Source organism: Lagenorhynchus albirostris, chromosome 17 (assembly GCF_949774975.1).
Source record: "Lagenorhynchus albirostris chromosome 17, mLagAlb1.1, whole genome shotgun sequence".
NCBI classification, from domain to species: domain Eukaryota; kingdom Metazoa; phylum Chordata; class Mammalia; order Artiodactyla; family Delphinidae; genus Lagenorhynchus; species Lagenorhynchus albirostris.
In genome coordinates, this window is record NC_083111.1 from 5887380 (window position 1) to 5908671 (window position 21292).

The following is a 21292-nucleotide window of genomic DNA, read 5'->3' on the forward strand; positions in this document are numbered from 1 at the left end:
GAATATAGAGAGTAAGTGAACGGGAAAGAGGGAAGACTGAAAGCTTCTTAATCTGGTATCCAGGGAAAATGTGATCATTAATGGGAAGAGATGAACTGGATTCAAGTAGGTGCTTTTCAGTTCAGCACCAGGCCGTAAGTAAGAAGGTCTAAAGACATACATTTGAGAGTCCTCTGTATAGAGAAGGTTGCTATCTATGGGAGTGGACAAACGTTGATGATCAGATGAATTTAAATAGAGAAGGAGAGTCAAGTATATAGGCATACTTATGAAAGAGGAGAAGGATGGATTGTGGAAAACAATAAAACTTCTAGAAGAAAATAGACCCTGAGGTAGGCAAAGATTTCTTATACCGGTAATAAAAAATCAGTGACCATAAAGAAGTTAGTAAATCTTTTCCTACGTCAGGTTTTGCCTGTAAGGTCTTTCTCACCAAGGCTGAGAAAAAGGAACTCTATCGTTGTACTTTGCCAGATCAGGGACAGGAGACAGGAGGGAAGGGGCTCCAACAGGAGGAGCTGCAGCAGGAAGCTTTGCTTCCCCTCCCCTCCCCTCCCCTTCCTTTCTCAGTGCTGCCATTTAAGGCATCTGCTATCAAGCGCCTTCTAACGCTGACCCCTGTCGTAAGAGCCAGCCATGGCAGTGTTCGGCCTTGCTTGTCCGTACTGGGCCCTCTGAGTATCCGCTGGGCAGGAAGGCTTCCAGACGCTCCTGCTCTGGGTGAACTTAGTCCTCAGTGTGCTTGACCAGAGCGCTAGCAGCTGGATCCATCCCACCCCACCCTCAGTAGTTGTGAGCTGGCCTGTTAGTGGGGTTCTGCTGGTGTCCATTGTTCTCCGTGTAGATCTTTCTTCCACTTACAGTGAATTGAGAGCTGAGCTGCCCTTCCCTTTCCTGTTTAGTTTTGCATATACTAATTTTGGGAAAGTCTTGAAGGTGACTTCTGTTCCTAGTCTCCAGTGCTGATATAATTTTCCCCCTTTGTTTTGTGAGTCAGTTCAGTGCAAATTAGGAACTGAATTGGAGGGTATCGGTAGTCAAGGATATGAGCTTTGATTGTCACCTTATTCTGGAAGTCTCCATGTTGATATTTCATTGGTTATATTTTCTGATATTCTTGATTGTAAAAAATCTTGAAAGATAAAATAGGTTACTAGTTTATGTGAAGGAAATGTTTATATTTCCTAGGACCATTATGAAATAGAAAAGAATAGAGAAATGATTCACTACATAGTTAACACTGAGAAAATTGTTTGTGGTCTAAGTTATTTACCTTTAACACAGGGAGGTTATAATTTTTCAATCAGAACTCTCTGAGGAGTAAACTCTATGTGTAGCCCTATGGTCTAGATTTAGATATTTACAGCATCTAAATATAGAAGTCTCTTCACTGACCAGGTCCTACTGAATGTGGATTCCTTGGGGGGAGAGGCTTAGCTTCTGGTTGTCAGCTGTCAAAGAGATCCATGTGATAGATGAGCAGTTACAGAGGGTAAGTGAGGAAGAAACAAACTAGTTAGTTCTCAGGTGGGATGCTGAATTTGCTACCAAATCTCTGCAAACTGTTGATACTACTTAATTCCTTAATCCCGTTTTTAAAATTAAATATTTCCACAAAGGCCTTAGAAATGGCTCTCTTTAAATAAAAGTCATTTCCTAAGACTGTATAGCTTTTTGCCTTAAAGTAGTTTATGTTTGTATTCTGTCTTTATTCATGAACTGTAATGTTTAAAGGTTCTATCCAAGTGAACATGAATGCAGTGGATTACATATAGTTCGACCTTCAACTGGGAAAATTGTGAATGAACTTTTCAAAGAGGCAAGGGAACATGGGGCTGTCCCTCTGAATGAAGCCACAAGAGCTTCGAGTGATGACAAATCTAAGGTAAGGGCTGAATTTTTTAAACTAAATATGCTATTGGGACTTCCCTGGTGGTCCAGTGGTTGACTCCAAGCTTCCACTGCAGGGGGCATGGTCAGGGAACTAAGTTCCCACATGCCGCCCAGCGTGGCCAAGGAATAAAATAAATAAATAAAATATAAAAGCAATATAACATTAACGTTTAAAAAAAAAACTAAATTTGCTGTTTATATATTTGATCTCCTAAAGATTTTTATATTAGTTGCAAACATTGTTTTTCTAACTGTATATTTGTTTCAAATATTTGTTTTATTTTTCTAAGTCTATATAATCTTTCTACTAATGGTTGAAAGTTGAGGCAGTTTCTCAACATTTCTATAAAACTTCTCTGTTTACCTTTTTATCTTGAAATAATTATAGAGTCACAGTAATTTGCCAAAGAATGAAGAGAGGTCTTATGCACCTTTCACCCAGTTTCCCCCAGTGGTTGTTACATAATTATAGTTCAGTCCCAAAGGTAGGAATTTAACCTCAGTGCAGGGTTTGTGTGTAGGTCTGTGTCATTTTATCACAGGTGTAGGTTTGTGTAGTGACCTCCTCGATCTGGATGCTCTCCATCATCACGACAGTCTCCTCTTGGTGGCCCCCTTTAGAGTCACTGCCACCGACCCCGCCCTCAATAGACCTCCGGCCACCACTAATCTGTTCTCCATCTCTGTAATTTTGTAATATCGAGAATGTTATACAAATAGATTCGTACAGTATGTGACCCTTTAGGAGTAGCTTTTTTTCCACTCTGCTTAAGCCCTTGAGATCCATCAGTTATTGAGTGTATCAGTAGATCCCTCTTTCTTATTCCTGAGTAGCGCTCATGGCGTGGATGTACCACCGTTTGTTAACTCTTCACTTATTGAGGGAAATTTTAGGTGTTTCTAGTTTTTGGCCATTAGAAATATAGCTACTGGGACTTCCCTGGTGGCGCATTGGTTAGGACTCCGTGCTCCCAATGCAGGGGGCCCGGGTTCAATCCCTGGCTAGGAACTAGATCCCACATGCATGCCACAACTAAGAGATCGCATGCCTCAACTAAGGAGCTGGCACGCCGCAACTAAGGAGCCCACCTGCCATAACTAAGACCCGGCACAACTAACTAACGAAATGGATAGAAAGAGAGAGAGAAAAGGAAGGAAGGAAGGAAGGAAGGAAGGCAGACATATAGCTGCTGTGAGCACTCGTGTTTTGTATTTAGTAAATTAGTTTTTATTTCTTTGGGATAAATGCCTAGAAGTGCAGCTGCCTGTATATGTTTATACATATACATACTGCCAAACCGTTTTCCACCGTGTGGGAGGGATCTGGTTTCTCCACATCCTTGCCAGCATTTGGTAATGTCACTGTTTATAATTTTAGCCATTTTGATAGGTGTGTAGTGATAACTCACTGTGGGTTTGATTTGCATTTTCTTAATGGCTAATCATGTTCATTTGCATTTTCCTAATGGCTAGTGATATTGAACATCTTTTCATGTGTTTATTTGCCATTATCTTTATTATCCTCTTCAGTAAATGGACTTTTGCCCATTTTCTAGTTGGATTGTTTGTTTTGTTACTGTTGACTTTTGAGAGTTCTGTATATATTTTAATAGGTATGAGTCCTTGGTCAGATATATGGTCTGCAGATAGTTTCTCCTGGACTGTAGCTTGTCTTTTCATCCTCTTACCAGGATTTGTTACGGAGCAAAAGTTTTCAATTTGATAAAGTCCAGTTTATCCTTTTTTTTTTCTTTTATGTATTTGGTATCTTGTCCAAGAACTCTTCATCTAACTATAGGTCCGGAAGATTTTCTTTCATGTTATCTAGAACATTTTTTATCGTTTTTCTTTTTACATTTAAACTTACGATTCATTTTGAGTTAACTTTCTATAAGGTTTACATCGAGGTTCATTATTCTCCTTATGGAGGTCCAGTTGCTTCACCATTGTGTGTTGAAAGGCTCTCCTTTCTCGATTGAGTTGTTCTTGTGCCTTGAATTCCTATAAAACTTTTATACAGCTTTTATAACTATGTCAGCTGGCAGAGTACTGGTATATCAAAGAAGACTTCAAGTATATTTTTGTGTATAATTGTCATATATTCTTATAATCATCGTTTCCCAACCTGAGTTCCCTCATCAAAATCATTTGGGAGGTTTTCTAAACCACCATGTGGCCCCAGGGATCATGGCTCAGTAGGTGTCCAGTGTGCCTAGGGGGCCTGTCTGGTAATTGTGAGGGTCATCCACTGCTCAGAACCACTTTTGTTAAATGAAACTTAAATTTTAGTTTTCATTTCGTTCTTTACCCACAGTTTGAAATTCTCTTTCAGTTAAGTCTCAGGTAATTTTGGTTCTTGCAAGTTCTCCAGTGCTGTAAGAAAAATATAGGATTGATATAATTTAGTCTATAGAAAGGAAAGCAATGTGATGATTAATAGCTCATTTATCATATGAATGGTGATTAAAAGAAACAGCAGTTTTACCTCATAAGCTATATTACCTGAAAAATAGAAGACGTTGTAATTAGTATAACAAAACAAAAAGTACAGTCTAGTTGATTTGTTACAGTTGAATCAAAGCAGCTTAGAAGTATGGAGCTTTTCTTCAGGGTAATTTATACTCATTTATAAAATTCTTCCTTTCTCTATGAAACTCTTATTTACTTTGTGAAATATGATTCAAGAATTATAAGACTTGTCATAAAATATTAAAGGTGGGTTTTTAAAGTCTGTTTCTACTTGAAAATATTATTTCAGAGTATAAATGCATTTCTTAGTTTAAGATTGGCCTAAGTTATTTCAGCTTCTGAGTCACTAATGTTTTTGTGGGAAGAAACATAGTTTCTTACTAGAGTATACCTCTCTGTAATATAAGACCTTTATTTTAATATAAAAATTTCCTGCAAAGTATAAACCAGTTTGGCTATTATAATTGATACAGTTTTAAAATATATTATCACACATTATCTTACCACTTTGCTTGATAAGCCTCAGTGGATTTTTAGCTCATTTGCTATGTGTGTGTTTTAGTCTTTTACAGGTGGAGGATACAGATTGGGTAATTCCTTTTGTAAGCGGTCTGAATACATCTATGGAGAAAATCAGTTGCAAGATGTACGTACAGAAAGAAAATGAAAAATTGTAGATTTTTGCCTCTAGTTACTACTGTTTGTTATAAAATTAAAAATTACTAATATAATCTCTTTTTGTTCTGTTATTTTTTGAAGCATGGATTAAAAGAACTTAAAATTATGTGTAAGTTTTCATACTTAAATTTTGTATTTTATATCTCAGTTGTGCCTTGCACTTAGAGATACGTAACTATTTGTTGAGAGAATGTATGACTCACTGTCAAAATGAGCTTACATATATGTTATAATAATTATTATAAATGACGTACCATCATGATGTAGAATTAGCTGAGTTATAAACATAGAAATGCCTAAAGTCATTCTTTGTTTTTGCCTTTTGAAATTTCGGAGTTGTGTTTCATTTTAAACATGTATAGTTTAGCCTTGGAGGGTCTCTGGAGGTTCTGTCTGGCCCCCTGGCATAAATAGTTAAGCTCTGCAGCAGGAAAGAAGACGGGTAGACCAGCAATCCCACTACTGGGCATATACCCTGAGAAAACCATAATTCAAAAAGAGTCGTGTACCACGATGTTCATTGCAGCTCTATTAACAATAGCCAGGACATGGAAGCAACCTAAGTGTCCATCGACAGATGAATGGATAAAGAAGGTGTGGCACATATATACAATGGAATATTACTCAGCCATAAAAAGAAACGAAATTGAGTTATTTGTAGTGAGGTGGATGGACCTAGAGTCTGTCATACAGAGTGAAGTAAGTCAGAAAGAGAAATACAAATACCATATGCTAACACATATATATGGAATCTAAAACAAAACCAAAAAAAAGGTTCTGAAGAACCTAGGGTCGTCAGGACAGGAATAAAGACGCAGATGTAGAGAATGGACTTGAGGACATGGGGAGGGGAAAGGGTAAGCTGGGACGAAGTGAGAGAGTGGCATGGACATATACACACTACCAAACGTAAGGTAGATAGCTAGTGGGAAGCAGCCGCATATGTATATATATAGCTGATTCACTTTGTTACAAAGCAGAAACTAATACACCATTGTAAAGCAATTATACTCCAATAAAGATGTTAAAAAAGAGAGAAGACAGAGATGATGGAGACAGGTGGGTGTGGCGTGGCAGCTGGATGCTCTCAGGACTTTGGTCTTCTCAGTGAACCGGAAATAACTGTACTTCAAGGCCAGGGTCCAGCGATGGGACCTTTGCTATTTCAGCCATTGTCAGTTCATTAAGCTAAATATAGGTCTCACACGTGGCTTCGTTTATACCTTTATTTCAGCTGAATAAAGAATGGTACAGGGCTTCCCTGGTGGCGCAGTGGTTGAGAGTCCACCTGCCGATGCAGGGGACACGGGTTCATGCCCCGGTCCGGGAAGATCCCACATGCCGCGGAGCGGCTGGGCCCGTGAGCCATGGCCGCTGAGCCTGCGTGTCCGAAGCCTGTGCTCCGCAACGGGAGAGGCCACAGCAGTGAGAGGCCCACGTACAGCAAAAAAAAAAAAATAGTACAAATAACTCTATATTTTAAATAAAATAAATCATAAATATCACATTTGAAAATTAAAATTGTTTAATGCAGACGCGTTCTTGTATTTCTTTTTTCCTACGCTCAAAAGGTTCAGATTTTGCTTAAACTGTGGAGCAATGGTTTCAGCTTAGACGATGGAGAATTGAGACCTTACAGTGACCCAACAAATGCTCAGTTTCTGGAGTCCGTTAAGAGAGGGTAAGATGTGTTACTTGGGTTCTATTTGTTACTGAGGGTGGAACTTCTTTTTCTTGTAAACAGAACGCTGTTCAGTAGTGCTCTACTGGTTTTTAAGAGTGAGATACTGGAATATATTCTGTAAGTGGTTGCTGGGGGGAAGGATATTTTTAAGTATATAAAGGACATGTTGCTATCTGTATGTCAGTGGTTCTTAACTTGCTGTGGGGGAGCAGTGGTCATTGGTCCCTTTTAAAATCCAGTGAAGCTATGGTCCCAATTCTGAGCAGAGGTATTGTAATGTAATAAATTAGTGAATTGATTAGCAGGTAGCTGCTCATCCACTAAGCCACTGTCCTGCTCACTACTGACAGGGGTGATTCATTGCATGTATGCCTGAATTTCAGCAACTTATGTTAGAAAGCTTTTAAAGTGGCATTACTGCTGGCAGAAGATTTCAAAAGGTTAGTTTAAAGTTATACTTTGTGAAAGTAAACCAGATTTACAGGACTCCGACCCATCTAAAGAACATCGTAACTCACCAGGCCTTCTGGCTAGAGGACGAGGAATCAAGTGATTTTGCTACGATTATAAAAGCTTTTCTGCATTGTGCTTTCACTAGCTGACAGTGTGATCATCCCTAAGTAGAAATACAACTGAAGAAAGGTGTCAGGCTGGCCATGAACTGGGAGATGTAAGTAGCAGTGAAGGGGCTGGAGCAGGAGGTTACACTCCATCCAGGAATTGAAGGTGGGGCTTTTCCAAGTGAGGAAATCTGTCCAAGGAGAGTGGCTGAAGTGGAGTGGAGATGGGAACTCATCGGAGTTGAGGTGGGCAAGGAACTCGAAAGGAAAGGCATTTTAGAACTAAGTAGCATGGATTTTGTATTTGAATTCTACAAAAGTAATGTCAGAATACCAAAGAAAAGCAAGAAATGCTGTAAGCGGGAGGGAGGTCATTGAGAAAGGTGGGAAGCTGACCCGGGAAGCAGTGTATGCTGGTGGCAAATAGAAGGGTAAGAGTTGAAGTCAGTGCTGTGGACTTGGAAACCTGCACAGTCACTGGGCAGAGCTTGGGAGCCACTGGGTGGGGGAAGTGCTCATCTGCTGAGTAAAGGTCAACATGACTGCTGAAATGACGCTTACTTCCAGATGGAAGAAGAAAAGAACATGATGATGAATGTGCTATAATATAGATCAAAACTAATTTATTATTAAATGAAAATACTCGACGGACGTTGTAGGCTAGTGATCAGTCATGGTATACTAAGAGAATTTTTTCATTTGAGCTACACCATATCCTCAGGTACAAATTATGATCAAGAACGATTTTAGAAACGACTCCTTGAAAAAAATGATCATCAGATAGTGGTTGTCAGCTGTATAATCATTGTTCCTTTTTTATAACAAATATTTTGTAACACTATCTTCACTATCCTCAAAGAAGAATTTATAGGTAACATAATCAATCTGTGCATATTATTTCTAAAAACATTCATATAATTTATCTTAAATATGGTGAAGAAGTAAAGGAAGGTAATTTATCATAAAACTAAACATATTTCAACGTCTAATGCCTAGGTATGATTACACCAGAAGACATAACAAAGCAGACAGATAGACTGACCTAGACTGCACCTATGTGCAGTCTAGCACTTTTCATGTAGATGCGACACACAAAAAACAGAATAATGAGGTGTGTTACTTTGGCAGCTTAATTACTATAAGTGGCATTGCAGTCAGGCACTTGGTACAGTTCCAAACAAGACAAAGTGCAATGTTCCTTCTGTTTATATGGCAGATGAGTTCCTGAAAAGTTCAAAGCATACTTATACAATACCAAAAAAAAAAAAATTTTTTTTTTTTTGCTTATATGTAAGATAGAGCCTAAGCCTTAGGTTTTAGGCTCAGGCATTATAAACAGCCTTGTCATCCACGTGACCCCCTGGTGGGACCCTCAGTGGTTCTGTGGAACCCCCGACAAGTCTTCATTGTGTAAGTTGAGACCCCGAGACAGAGCATCTCCTGCCCTGATCCTGACCCTAAGGGAGGGCAGCATGCATGAATCACATGGCAATCAAAATCACCCCTGTCAGATTTCCAAACTTCCTCCAGGGTGTTTAGAAATAAATATTCACATTAACTGTTATGTCCTCATCAGGATTTTCTAATGCCGACTTAGGTGTAAATTGCTTCCCTACAGTTTGGCCTTCTGTCAGAAGCACTCCAGCCTCCCTGTGACGACAGAATCCCTATGTTGAGAATCACTAAGGAATAATATGAGGCACCTTTAAGGAAGAAAGATCTACGAGAAGTAGTCAATCATCACGGAAATTTTTAAATTATAAATTAAGCAAAAATTGCTGTTTTCAAGTTCACAGCTTAACTATCACGATCTCAACAGTGTAGACTCATTTTTCAAAAAGTTTACTGAAACCTTTTTTTAAATTTTTATTTTATTTTTATATAATTTTTAGAGGTTACCTTCCATTCACAGTTACTCCAAAATATTGGCTATATTCCCTGGGTCGTACAATACATCCCTGTAGCCTGTCTTACATCTAATAGTTTGTACCTCCCACTCCCCTAGCTCAATATTCCCCCCAACCCCACTGGTAACTACTAGTTTGTTCTCTATATCTGTGAGTCTGCTTCTTTTTTGTTGTTATATTCACTAGATTGTTGTATTTTTTTAGATTACACATGTAAGTGACATCATACGGTATTTGTCTTTCTCTGACTTATTTGATTTAGCACAATGCCCTCTAAGTCTGTGCATATTGCTGCAAATGGCAAAATTTTATTCTTTTTTGTGGCTGAGTAGTATTCCATTGTATATATGTACCACATCTTCTTTATCCATTCTTCTGCTGATGGACACTTAGGTTGCTTCCATATCTTGGCAATTGTAAATAATGCTGCTATGAACCTTGGGGTGGATGCATCTTTTGGAATTAGTGCTTTTGTGGTTTTTTGGATATACACTCAAGAGCGGAATTGCTAGGTCATTTGGTAGTTCTATTTTTAGTTTTTTGAGAAACTTCCATACTGTTTTCCACAGTGGCGGCACCAATTTACATTCCCACCAACAGTGCACAAGGGTTCTCTTTTCTTCACATCCTCGCCGACATTGGTTAATTTGTGTTCCTTTTGATTAATGCCATTCTGACAGGTGTGAGGTGGTATCTCACTGTGGTTTTTCTTTTTTTAAGAGAGATTCCCCTGGAGCTTCAGCGGCTGGTTCACAGAGGCCACGTGAATCTGGATATGGAGGATCATCACGATGAAGAATACATAAAACCTAGACTGAGGTTCAAGGCTTTCAGTGGAGAAGGACAAAAACTTGGGAGGTAAAGCCCTAAAATGAGGAAAATGCTTGTCTTTGTTCAACATGAATTTGCTTTGAGATCAAGAAAAGCAAAGTAACCTGGGAAGTAAAAACTAAAATATAAACCATGAAGACCTTGCTGATGGAATTAGATGTGCCAATCTGATGATAATATTAATAGGTGATACTTAGATAGCAGTTACCACATTCCTGGCCCTCAGAGCACGTCTTTCCCCCTTTTTTTTTTTTTTTTTTGCGGTACGCGGGCCTCTCACCGTTGCGGCCTCTCCCGTTGCGGAGCACAGGCTCCGGACGCGCAGGCTCAGCGGCCATGGCTCACGGGCCCAGCCACGCCGCGGCATGTGGGATCTTCCCGGACCGGGGCAGGACCCCGTGTCCCCTGCATCAGCAGGCAGACTCTCAACCACTGCGCCACCAGGAAAGCCCCCCTCAGAGCACTTTTACAGTCATTACCTCATTTCATCTTTACAACAGCTCCTTGGCATAGACCCTGTTATCACTCCATTTGCAGATGCAGCAGTTTGCCCAGGGTGACTGAGTGAGGAAGTGGTTAGTGTGTGAGCTTCAAACTGGGCACTCTGGCCCCCAAGTCTGTGCTTTTTACCACTGTGCCATCCTGCCTCTTTCTGATTACGATTACGTGGGTTCACAGGGGGAATTGTTGATTAGATAAAACAGTAGGTATCTTAGATCACAGCTGTAAGCATCCCTGTCTGCCGTAGGTAATTGTTAAGCTCTTGAAGCCAAAGCAGTGGGCTTACGTTGGTTATTTTCGATACATCTTAAGGAGCCAAACTCTTTCTTCAAGTTATGGGAACACATAGAGAACTCCTCTTATTGCAGGAAGAGGGAATTGCCTCAGACATTTCCAAAGAACCCTAGGACTTTGCCGAGCACAACTTAGAAACCAGTGTGCGTGGTGTAATGTACGAGTGGACACCTTTATAATAGCCACAGCTTGCCTCTTCATAAAGCTTGTTACATGTGCTGGTAAACATGACCCTCCATTTGTCCACAGGTTACTGCAGGTGGCATGCTGAATTGCGGCCTGGGCCATGTTTCCAACATACCCTTTTGTGCACCCTTTGTTCCTTTTCATGTGATTCCTTCCCTTCCGAGTTCTTTTCTGTTGCCTTGTGCACACCGGTTCTCTCTTCCCCTCTCATTTCTCAACATAGGAAGGAATTCAGTATCAGCTCTCTGCACCTGTCTTTCATTTCTCAAGTCTCCCTTTCTGCATCCTTTTCTCCCATTAGAGGCTTATTTCTGAGACATGTGGAGAATACAGGAACATGTGTTGACCTTGCTCTTTTAGGGACAGGTCTACTTGGAAATTCTCCCTCATCTCTCTTTACTTTCAACACAGTCAGGCTTCTCCTGAATTGTCCTATTTCTTCCTGCCTTTTTTTTTATAACTACAACCCCCAGATAGTTTTTTAATATTTTCTAGCACTTCTCATTTTTTACTTAATATTTATTGAGATTATGATTTTTAATTAAAACACAGGTTAAATGCCCAGTCATCTCTTTGTTTCATATGCTTTCTTTTTTTATTATTTAAGTGTATGACCAAGAATTAAAGTTAGAATGCATATCTTTGTTAGTAGAAGTACAGTTGACCCTTGAACAACATGGGGGTTTGAGGTGCCGACCCTCCAAGCAGTCGAAACTCCTCTTATAATTGGCTCTCTGTATCCACGACTCCCCATCCTCGGATCGTGTAGTACTCTATATTATAGATCCTGTAATAGTGTTTGCTGTTGAAAATCCATGCGTAAGTGGACCTGCCCAGTTCAAACCCGTGTTTTTCAAGGGTCAGTTGTATAGTAAACCTAGAACTGAAATTGAAGAAGGTTCCCTAAAGGGAAGATAGCTAAGAAGACCCAGTGATTATAATTGGCAGTTTGAACTCATGAAAATAATGATTTATTATCTGAGTGATCATAGTATCTTACAAAGGCCAGCCTTTTTACTTATAAGGGAAATAACTAGAGGAAATGACAATAAAAAAAGGAGAAAATGATGAAGGAAGAATGGCAAAGATAAGTGGTGATAATGCTGTGTTAATCATTAGCCATATTGGTCAGGGTTTTTGATTATGGAAAACAGAATCCATTTGCTAGATTGAATAGTAAGGGTTTTCTTACAGAGCCTTGAATAATTTATAGAATTTCTGGAAGAGATAGCAAACCAAGCTTTCCTTAGACAGGAGAAGCAAACAGAACTTTCTAGAGAAAACACCTCCTGTGCCCCATCAGTTGCTCAGAGCCTGTGGAGCTGGGGCCCAGAGCTAGAACACCCCATCATGACTGCACTGGGAGAGTCAGATGCCTCCAGGACCTTGGGGACCAGAAGAGCTGCATCATCTCCACGCCATGATCTTAACTTTCACCGTACAAGTATGTATTTATTTGCTTGATGGAAGGGTGGAATCCTACAAAATCCTAGCTGCAAGGGAGTCTGAGAAATGTAGTCTTTAGAGTTTCCAGCTTCTGACGCACAGAAAATTTACACAGGAGATGAGCGTGGTGGTGTGAGCCTGTGTGATGTACATGGGTCCAGATGCGGAATAGTTGGCTGTTTATATTCTAAGAAGGTGAAGGATTGCACAGAGCATTTTAGAGGGCTTCACATTAAGAAACATATTAAAACATAAAAGTTCTAACAGTCAGCCTTCTTCTATTCAGAAAGTAACTTTCTAAAATGGCTTGTTTCCCAAGAGCTCCAGACAACTATTTACTGAACAGAGAAGTAATTAAAAAGAAGCAAACAAAACAGAATGAGAAATGATTCCATTGTCTTCCATAGTTGGCAGTCTAATTGCAAACAAAACTTTACATAGGTGGAAATTGACTTATTTGTAGACCACAATAAAACGGGGTAAACCTAAATGCGATAGAAATATTACCCAGTACCTTCACGTAATATTATAGGAGCAAGCAAACCGTAGGTGTAAAACTACAAATTTTTGATAGTAGAGCAGTACAGTTATTTACTGAAAGTGAGCTTGTGAGCCAGGTAGAGCTAGAAAACCTCAGCAGCGTTTCTGACGGCAGGGCCGGCACTGCTGCCACACGCTCACGGTAGGCTTCTGCGCTGGCGTGTGTGATGATACGGATCGTGAAATGAAGTAAATCCGTCTCTGCTTCGGCACAGTCACTGCCTGTCTGGCACGCTGTGCACCCACGAGCTGCCATTTGCCCCGAGTCCGGCCACTACGCCTGAGGTGTGCCTGTGCCTTGGTCCCTGGGCCCTGGAGGGCCCTCTTCTCTAACGTCTCACAGCCCCTTCCTTCCTGCCTCTGCTTCATTCTCTGACCAGCAGTTCTGCAGCCCCTTGCCTGACTGCACAGCCACTGGATCTGTCTGTCCTGTGCAGTCGGTGCTTCTGGGGACGCCCGCGCACCCGTGCTGGGCAGGCGGGCTGCCCCTCTCCTGCCCCCGGACGGCTGAGCCCGGACGTGCCCGGCTTTCCCACAGTGCCCGTTCTACCCCTGCCCCTCACTCGCAGCAGCTCTGCTGGCAAAACAGAGCCTGACAAGAATTAGCTTTCTTAATACATTCCTCTTAGCCTCTGAGTTTATTACAGCCATCCCCACCACCCTCTTTTAAGTCTGAAGAAGATGGGTCTGAGGGAATCACTCCCCTTACAAGCTACATCCTTTCCTCCAGTTTGCCTAGAAAGCTTGTTTTATCAATTAACTTTCTTCTTTTCCTTTTTAAAAAATTTTTCTTTTTAATATTAATTCTTGAAACATACATACAGTATATTAAAAATGTCACTATGGCTTGAATGATGAGGAGAAAGTTTGAAATAACACACAGCCATGACTTTGAGAGCTAAATGTTAAAGTTAATATGACTTCTTGTTTTCATTATTCCAAATTTTTTTTATTTCAAATTCATTGAAAGAAATAAAATTATATTTTAAAAAATGGAGTGATCTCACAAACTGAGGAGAGCCAGGGACAAAAAGAACAGGTTGAGTACTTTTTCCTGAGAGGCAGATCTAACAGCTATAGAATGGTCTTTCTTCCTTCCTAGCTTTTGTCAACACACTAACCAGCTTGTTCACTGCCTGTCTCTCTGACTCTGAGGGTATCTTTCAATCTCTGTGACTCAGTTTTCCTTTCCTATAAAATGATGTGGTTGGCCTTAATTATCTCGAAAGGCCATTCCAGCCCTTGAGCACAAAGAGGTTAAGTGACTTGCCCAGAGTCACACGTCTAATAAGTGGCAGAGTCAATCCCAGAGTCGGGCCCCTGCATCCGTGCTGTTGCCCACTAAGCAACAGTGCCTCCCTCACTCCAGGATCTAAATGAAATAGCAAATGCTGCAGAGGCTGTGCTGGTGGTGGTGATGACAGTGTGTAGACCTGGTTATAAAGATGCAAAGGGAGAGGGAAGAGGCCCTTTATGCTCACTGACTCCCGTCCCCTCTTTGGGTTTCGTCCCCCTCCCTGTGTAAGGGACACTGGACTGTTGCAGAGTAACCCACCTTGGCGGTGCAGCTGTTTCAGTCCTCAATTCCAAACTTGAAAGGAAATTCCTTAATACTACATTCTGAAATTAGTTCTAAAATACGTGTCAGGAAGTAGCTAAGGAAAGGCGAAGTGTTAGCAGTAAGTACCAGTTAATTTTACCACTTTGCCAGACATGCTGAGAAAGTTTTTGGGTGGGAGTTGGAGTCATGATGAGCTAGATTTACACTAGACTAAAGCACAGATGCTCATAGGACTTTTATACTGATAAATATATAGTTATTTTACTTTTTTCAAAAGACAGTCATTTATAGGGAGCCATCAAAGTCCCAGTATTTGAGAGAATCAACATCAAGGCCATCAAAGAATCCCGCAGGATGAGGATTAAGATTTGATGTCTATGAAGAATTTCTAAATTTCTTTTAATTTGTTGTAATTGCTTAGTCAAAAGAGCACTCTATTTTTGAGATTCGCTTTCGGCTTACAATGATGGGTCGTCCTGCTAGCGTTAGAAGGCACTATGGTCACTAGTAACCAAGGTCCAGTGGTAAGAGATTGTATCACAGAAGGTTCATTATAAATTCATCACCATATATTAAATTTCATTTCTCACTCACACTTAGGAACTACTCTCTTGTAAAGCAGTAACTACTTAAAGCAGATTTTTAAAGTAATATCAACTAAGTTTAAGTTGATAGCTTAGTGCTGATGATATGTACAAATATAGCTGATACCTCTTGAAACGCTGTTCCAAGCACTATATGAAGGACTTGCTATAACAGGCCTACATGACATATTATTATCCCCCCCCCCATTTTATAAATGATAGAACTGGGATTCAGAGAGATTAATTTAGGTACTGGAGTTCACACAATTGACAAAGCTGGGATCTGAAACCAAGTCTGTCTGTGCTCATGGTCAGTCTTGGACGTTAACTCCAAGTTGCTCCTCAGGTTTCTGACTGAAGACCATTGTGCTGAACAGTCTCATGAAATTTCAGAGGGATTGGGGAGGAAGGAATACAGAGTTAGGCTTTCAAAAGAGGCTGGATAAACTAAATCAGAATCATAGGACCCAAGGTAATTTTAATATCATGAAAGAAGGTAGAAGAATAGGAGACCCCAAGGAAGCCGTGTCCCCACTGGGGCAGAAGCCACGGCGGGATGACTGGAGGTCAGGTGCAAGTCTAAGTGGTGGTTCTGCTGTCTTCAGGTTGTTGTGCACCTTATGTGTTCAGATTTACATTCTGATTCTTCAGTTCTTCTTTCTTAGCCTCACACCTGAAATAGTCAGTACGCCTTCCTCCCCGGAAGAAGAGGAGAAGTCACTACTTAATGCAGTTGTTCTTATTGATGATTCCGTGCCAACGACCAAAATTCAGATCAGGTTAGCAGACGGGAGCCGTTTGATACAAAGATTCAATAGCACACACAGGTAAGCTTGGGGTGACTTATCTTTGTAAAACTGGATGCAGCTTGAGTAATGAAGAATACGAAGTTCTTTACATTTACTTTTGAAGTAAGTTTTTGACAGAAAACAAAAATTTTAAGAGAGTAATAGCTGTGTGTAAGAAGTGAAGCACTTAGTACTTAAACATCCTCTGTAAACTGTCCAAATACGGGTGCAAATGCAGATACCACTCAAAAGTAAAGAGAATTGTTAAAAGCTATAGTTCTGCACCATTGCTAAAACCATGAGAAGTTGAATCAGATTTGCTTTGCTTTAGTAAAACCTGATTTGGACTTTACTCCTTTAAAAATTTATGATAACCCTGATTAGGATTAACTTTCTACATAGCAAATTCTTTATAACATGAATTTATAGTGTAAATAAAGTTTAATTGTACTCTTACCAAGTACTTCAAATAAACAGTTTTAAATGCCATTTTAACATTCATTGTACATTTGTTGTGCTAATAACACATTTGTTCATTGTATCCCACTAAGAGATACATTTATGATCTTAGTTGAGCTACTGTATATATGTGAGAGTACTTACACTTTTCATAGTTATAGACTCACACTGACACAGGCTCATCTGAGGTACCTTTTTCTGGGTCATGTGCTGCTAAGATATTTTATACTCTGAAAAAATAGGCCCTGTAGTGTAATAACATTGTTGACATTTCTCTGATGCATAACTCACCTAAGGATTGTGTCTGTTTACAGTGAGAGTAAATGTCAGGTGCGCTCCAAAGTTAAGCCTCACATTTTACCGTAAAGCCAAGGTAAATCCATCCATTGAAATTAAATTAAAGAAGGTTACAACACATTTAAGTAAGGATAAGAATTGTGTGATTTTTTTTTATTATCTAGTTTTAGCTAAAAGCTTAACTGACAATAAAACTTTTGTATCACAAATTATTTTTATCTTATTTCTTCAGGATCCTGGATGTTCGGGACTTTATTGTACAGTCCCGTCCTGAATTTGCAGCTCTTGACTTTATTCTCGTGACTTCATTTCCAAACAAAGAGCTAACAGATGAAAGCCTGACACTACAAGAAGCAGATATTCTTAACACTGTGATACTCCAGCAACTAAAATGATGTTGCTCCTACCCATGCAGTAGCATGTAGGAACGGTAATGTGCCATGTTAGTGAGGAAAACACTTAGAGCGTAAAAAGTTATTTTTATTATTTATACAGATAAATTTTGGTTTTATTCTTATTCTGTCTTCCAGCTTTAGTCTAGATAAATTTGGAGTAGGAATAGATCTTGAGAAGTATGTTTGAGGTTTTAGCTGCAAGGGCTGGCTTCTGTTGATAGCTTTTAAATATTCAGGCAAACCAATTTGATACATGATCAGAGTTAATGCAACAACATTTGTTTGCAGAGAAAATGAACAAAACCCCATTTTGATAAATGCATTTGGTAAAATCTGCACTAAAGTTTCTCGATGCTGCATTGATCAACAGCCATTAAGAAATCTTCTGATCAAATACTTTGAAAATTTTTCTGTAATGTGTACCGAAAAGTATCTGTATCTGATTTTGAAATACTTTGATCATACGATAATTATTTCTCCTATTAAGATTTTACACATCCTTTTTCCTTGCTGATTTAGCTGTTTACTCATGTCAGAAAATACAGTTTAGCCTTGTATTTTACAGGACTCTGACCATCCTAAACTAGAAATAAAGACAAAGGTCAGCAGTTCCTGAGGAGATGTGTCCACCAGCACTTTAGAGTAACTCCAGTCCCTCGCAGAGCCTGTCGTGACCACATTCACTTATTCATTCAGCACGTTGTTCTAGAGGACCCATTACATATACTAAACACTGTTCTAAGTGTTCGACCCAGAGTGTAGTCTATTGCAAGACAAAATGAGTGTAGAAATACAGGAATGTAAATTCTGTCAGCCAGACTGGATCTGAAGAGTCACCAGCGTAAACGTCTGCGTTTCTGCTGACGCCACATATTTCCTGAGGGAGGGAGGCTACAGCAGGATGAGAGAAAAGCTTTTCCTTCTTCCCAGACACCATTTCATCTTTGGTCACCCCTCCTGGTTAGTCTTCTATTGTAGTCTTTTATTGCTGCTGTAACAAATTACTACAAATTTAGTGGCTTAAAGTAGCCTAGGTTTCTTCTATAGGTGATATGTCTCACGTGGGTCTCACTGGGCTAAAGTCGGGTGTCAACAGGGCAGCATTCCTCTGGGGAGGCTCTAGGGGAGAAATGTTTCCTTGCCTTTCCAGCTTGGAGAGGCCACCTGCATTCCTGGGCCTGTGGCCCTTTTCCATCTTCACGACCAGCAATACTGTATGTCTCTGGCTCCAGGGTCATCACATCTCTTTGAGGACAGCCGGGAAAGAGTCTCTGCTTCTGAGGACTCATGTGATTAGATGGGTCTGCCAGATACTCCAGGATGACCTCCCATCACAAGGTCCACAGAAACCTTAACCGAATCCTTGAAATCCCTTTTGTCGTGTAAGGTGACCTGTCACAGGTCCCTTCTGCAGGCACCAGGGGTGGTCTCTTCTTCGCCTCATCCAACTTGTAGAGGCGGGTGGCATCCCTTCCTTTGCGGCCGTATCCCTCCACGTCTCCGCTTCTGTCCTGACATCATTTACTTCCGACTTTGATTCTCCTGCTGTCTTCTTACAAGCACCCTAGTGCTTACATTAGGTTCACACAGATAATCCGGGATAATCTCCTCATCTGAAGTATGAGTGAGCATCTGGGTGTGCGTCCTGGGACACAGTTTCTCTCCATCTGTGAACCTAGAGACCCAGGTATCAGCTCCCAAATATAAGGGTTAGACAGGCATAGAATAATCGTTACAAACCTTCCTGTTCAAAAAAATAGAGACTGGAAGGGAAGAAGGAGGCAGCAGTGCCAAGCGATTTAGAAGTTCAGCCAGGCACAGTCCGTTAGGTTTCGGGGCCTGCGAATATCTTCTGTGGCTCCCAGCAGCATCCCACAGACGTGTGGCTTTCCCTCAGGGTCTTTCCTTATACATGAAAGGTAGCAGGTGTCTGCAGCTGAGTACTTCTGTCGGCTTGTTTCTTGCCTGTGGAATCGTGGGAGGTCCAGCCATCTCTTTTCGTTTTCGTTTCATCCTGTCTCTGTCCCTTTTCGTTTAAGACGCAGTGTCTGTGGGTCTTCTGTGCCTGTTACAGAAGTTGCTGCATTAGACGGGAGGATCCTCCCCAGAGCTTTCCTAGATAATCCAGCTCTCTTTCTGGCCTTTTCTGAGATGGCTGAGGGGCTCTGTGAGTCACACTCTTAATCTCTTTAAAGAGCCTTTGATGTGACCTTTTTGTTTTTTATCTTTCTCAGGTATTAGCAAAAAGTTATAGGCCACAATCTCATCTCTTTCCTTAGAGCCGTCTTTCCTGACAGTGAATCTCTTAATGTCTTTGCCGTTCGGGTAAACTAAGAATTTCCAAGTCGTCAAGTCCCGTTTCCTTCTTTTTTAACAGTCCTTCCCTCAATTGATCTGCTTCCTCTCACGTCTTACCATAATCAGTAGGGAGAAAGCAGGCTGCGCCTTCCCCGCCTTGCTTGGAAGTCTTTTCAGCTCGGTGTCCCGAGTCTCTCCCTCACGCCTCTGGCTGTCCCCGCGGCTGCACTGCGGCCAAGCCTCCTGCCGCTGTGTCGCTGTGTCGCCGGCATCTCTTTACCTTCCGCTTCCCGCAGCACGTTCCGCATTCCCCCCTGAGCCCTCGCTGGCCGCGCCTTTCAGGTCCTTGTCGCTAGTAGGCGTGTCCTCCCAGCAGCCACGAGCGCCCCTTGCCTTCTCGGAGCCCGGGCTGGCTGCCGTCCGCAGGGCTCAAGGCGGCCTCGGCTCTCTCCTCCCGCCGCACGGGCGCAAGGCCACCTCTGCATTGTAGGTCTTTGTTACAGCAGCGCTCGCTGCAGGGTGTCTGGCAAAGCCCACTGTGCCTCCTCGCTGCCGCCTGACTGGAATGTGCCAGGAGGAGCTTTGGACGTGACCTTTCTCCGGGGCTCCCCTCGCTTCCAGGAGCTGAACTTACCCGTGTGAGGGGCGGCTACCGCGGAAGTGTTGGTCTCAGCCCCGCAGAGAAAGCTTGTTCTCGGTGTCGTAATCCAGAGTAAGAATCGTAGTCCTGAGTCTTCTCAGAATGGGAAGCTCTGTTCCTTTCCGCTAATTGAAAATAACCTGGAGAATATAGAAATGACCGTTCAAAAAGTCAGCCTCTGTTCAGAAAGGTTACCAGGGATAAACTGCATTTTCAAGGGGCAAAGCCGTATTCCTGCAGAAAGAATCTATTGAAACAAGTTAATATCTTAAATAGAAGGGCATTGCCCTGTTTTGGATTAACAAAATGGAGAAAACAATTAACCAAACCCTGTAAAATTATTTGAAACGTTATTCTTGTAGTTCCTTTTTAGTCCGTTAGATGGCGTGCCTGTAGACGCACATACAAAAACGACTGCCATTTCTGTATATAGTGGTTCCAAGATAGATTCCCACCGGGAGGGAGGATCAAACATCCAGAGGGATGAACAGTACTCTCGTGTGTTCTACAAAGTGTTTTGCTTCGTTTAGAGTTTTCCTGAATTCTTTGTACTGTTGCAGTCGCTGTAACTTTTAAAATTTATAATCCTCTCAGAAGAGACTGTGTGACGTCAATTGTTTTGCATGATGTGTGTAAGGACGTTTTCACGCACCAATAAAGAATGTTTTCACTGAAAGTGATTGAAAATCCTTTTCAGAATTCCCTTTGATTTGCAGCTTTTTTTGAGTGGCCTAGTGGAGCATTGTAAGGGTAACATTTCCCGTGGTACGTCTTTTTGATGGGCAGAAGGATCTGAGCTGTAGCGATGTTATCTGTTTCCCATTACTGATTCTGTTTTTATTCCACCAAAATAAAGGTGCAGATTTTTCTTCACTTTGGCCACACTGGATCTCTTGAAAACCTTGTCACGACATGTGTTGTTGATACGGTGCCTCATGTTCTCCACTTAAGAGTTTTTGTCCCTCATCAGCGATGCACACAAATACATATGTGTCCAGTGTTGTCATAAAGGCTAAGAAACACTTTCTATAATCCTCTATCTAATTTTAAAGTATCTTTTAATTCCGAGTAAATGTTTTGTAAAAGGAGCCCCATTGCATATGTATAACAGTGTGCGTGGTGTTTGTACGGCACATATAAATCACTCATGTGGCCCAGAACTAACACCTAGCTGTAGTCTACTTAGCTTAATACTTAACAATTTGGCCTCTTTAGAATTTGGAGCTATGACCTAAGTCTCTGAAAAAATAGGAGGACGGGGAGCTTTTTTTAGAAAGTTTG

The 21292-nt window shown here is 41.1% G+C and overlaps 1 protein-coding gene across 1 annotated transcript in view; it reads left to right on the forward strand.

Moving 5' to 3' along the window:
* Positions 1-20687, forward strand: part of UBXN2B (UBX domain protein 2B) — a 29823-nt gene extending 9136 nt beyond the window's left edge. Inside the window, exons 3-8 of the mRNA XM_060128014.1 lie at positions 1735-1885; positions 4925-5008; positions 6612-6721; positions 9912-10049; positions 15800-15961; positions 16911-20687. Of these exons, the coding sequence (XP_059983997.1) occupies positions 1735-1885; positions 4925-5008; positions 6612-6721; positions 9912-10049; positions 15800-15961; positions 16911-17073 (808 nt within the window). The 3' untranslated portion in view covers positions 17074-20687. The remainder of the gene's footprint in view (positions 1-1734; positions 1886-4924; positions 5009-6611; positions 6722-9911; positions 10050-15799; positions 15962-16910) is intronic.
* The last annotated feature ends 605 nt before the right edge of the window (positions 20688-21292 follow it).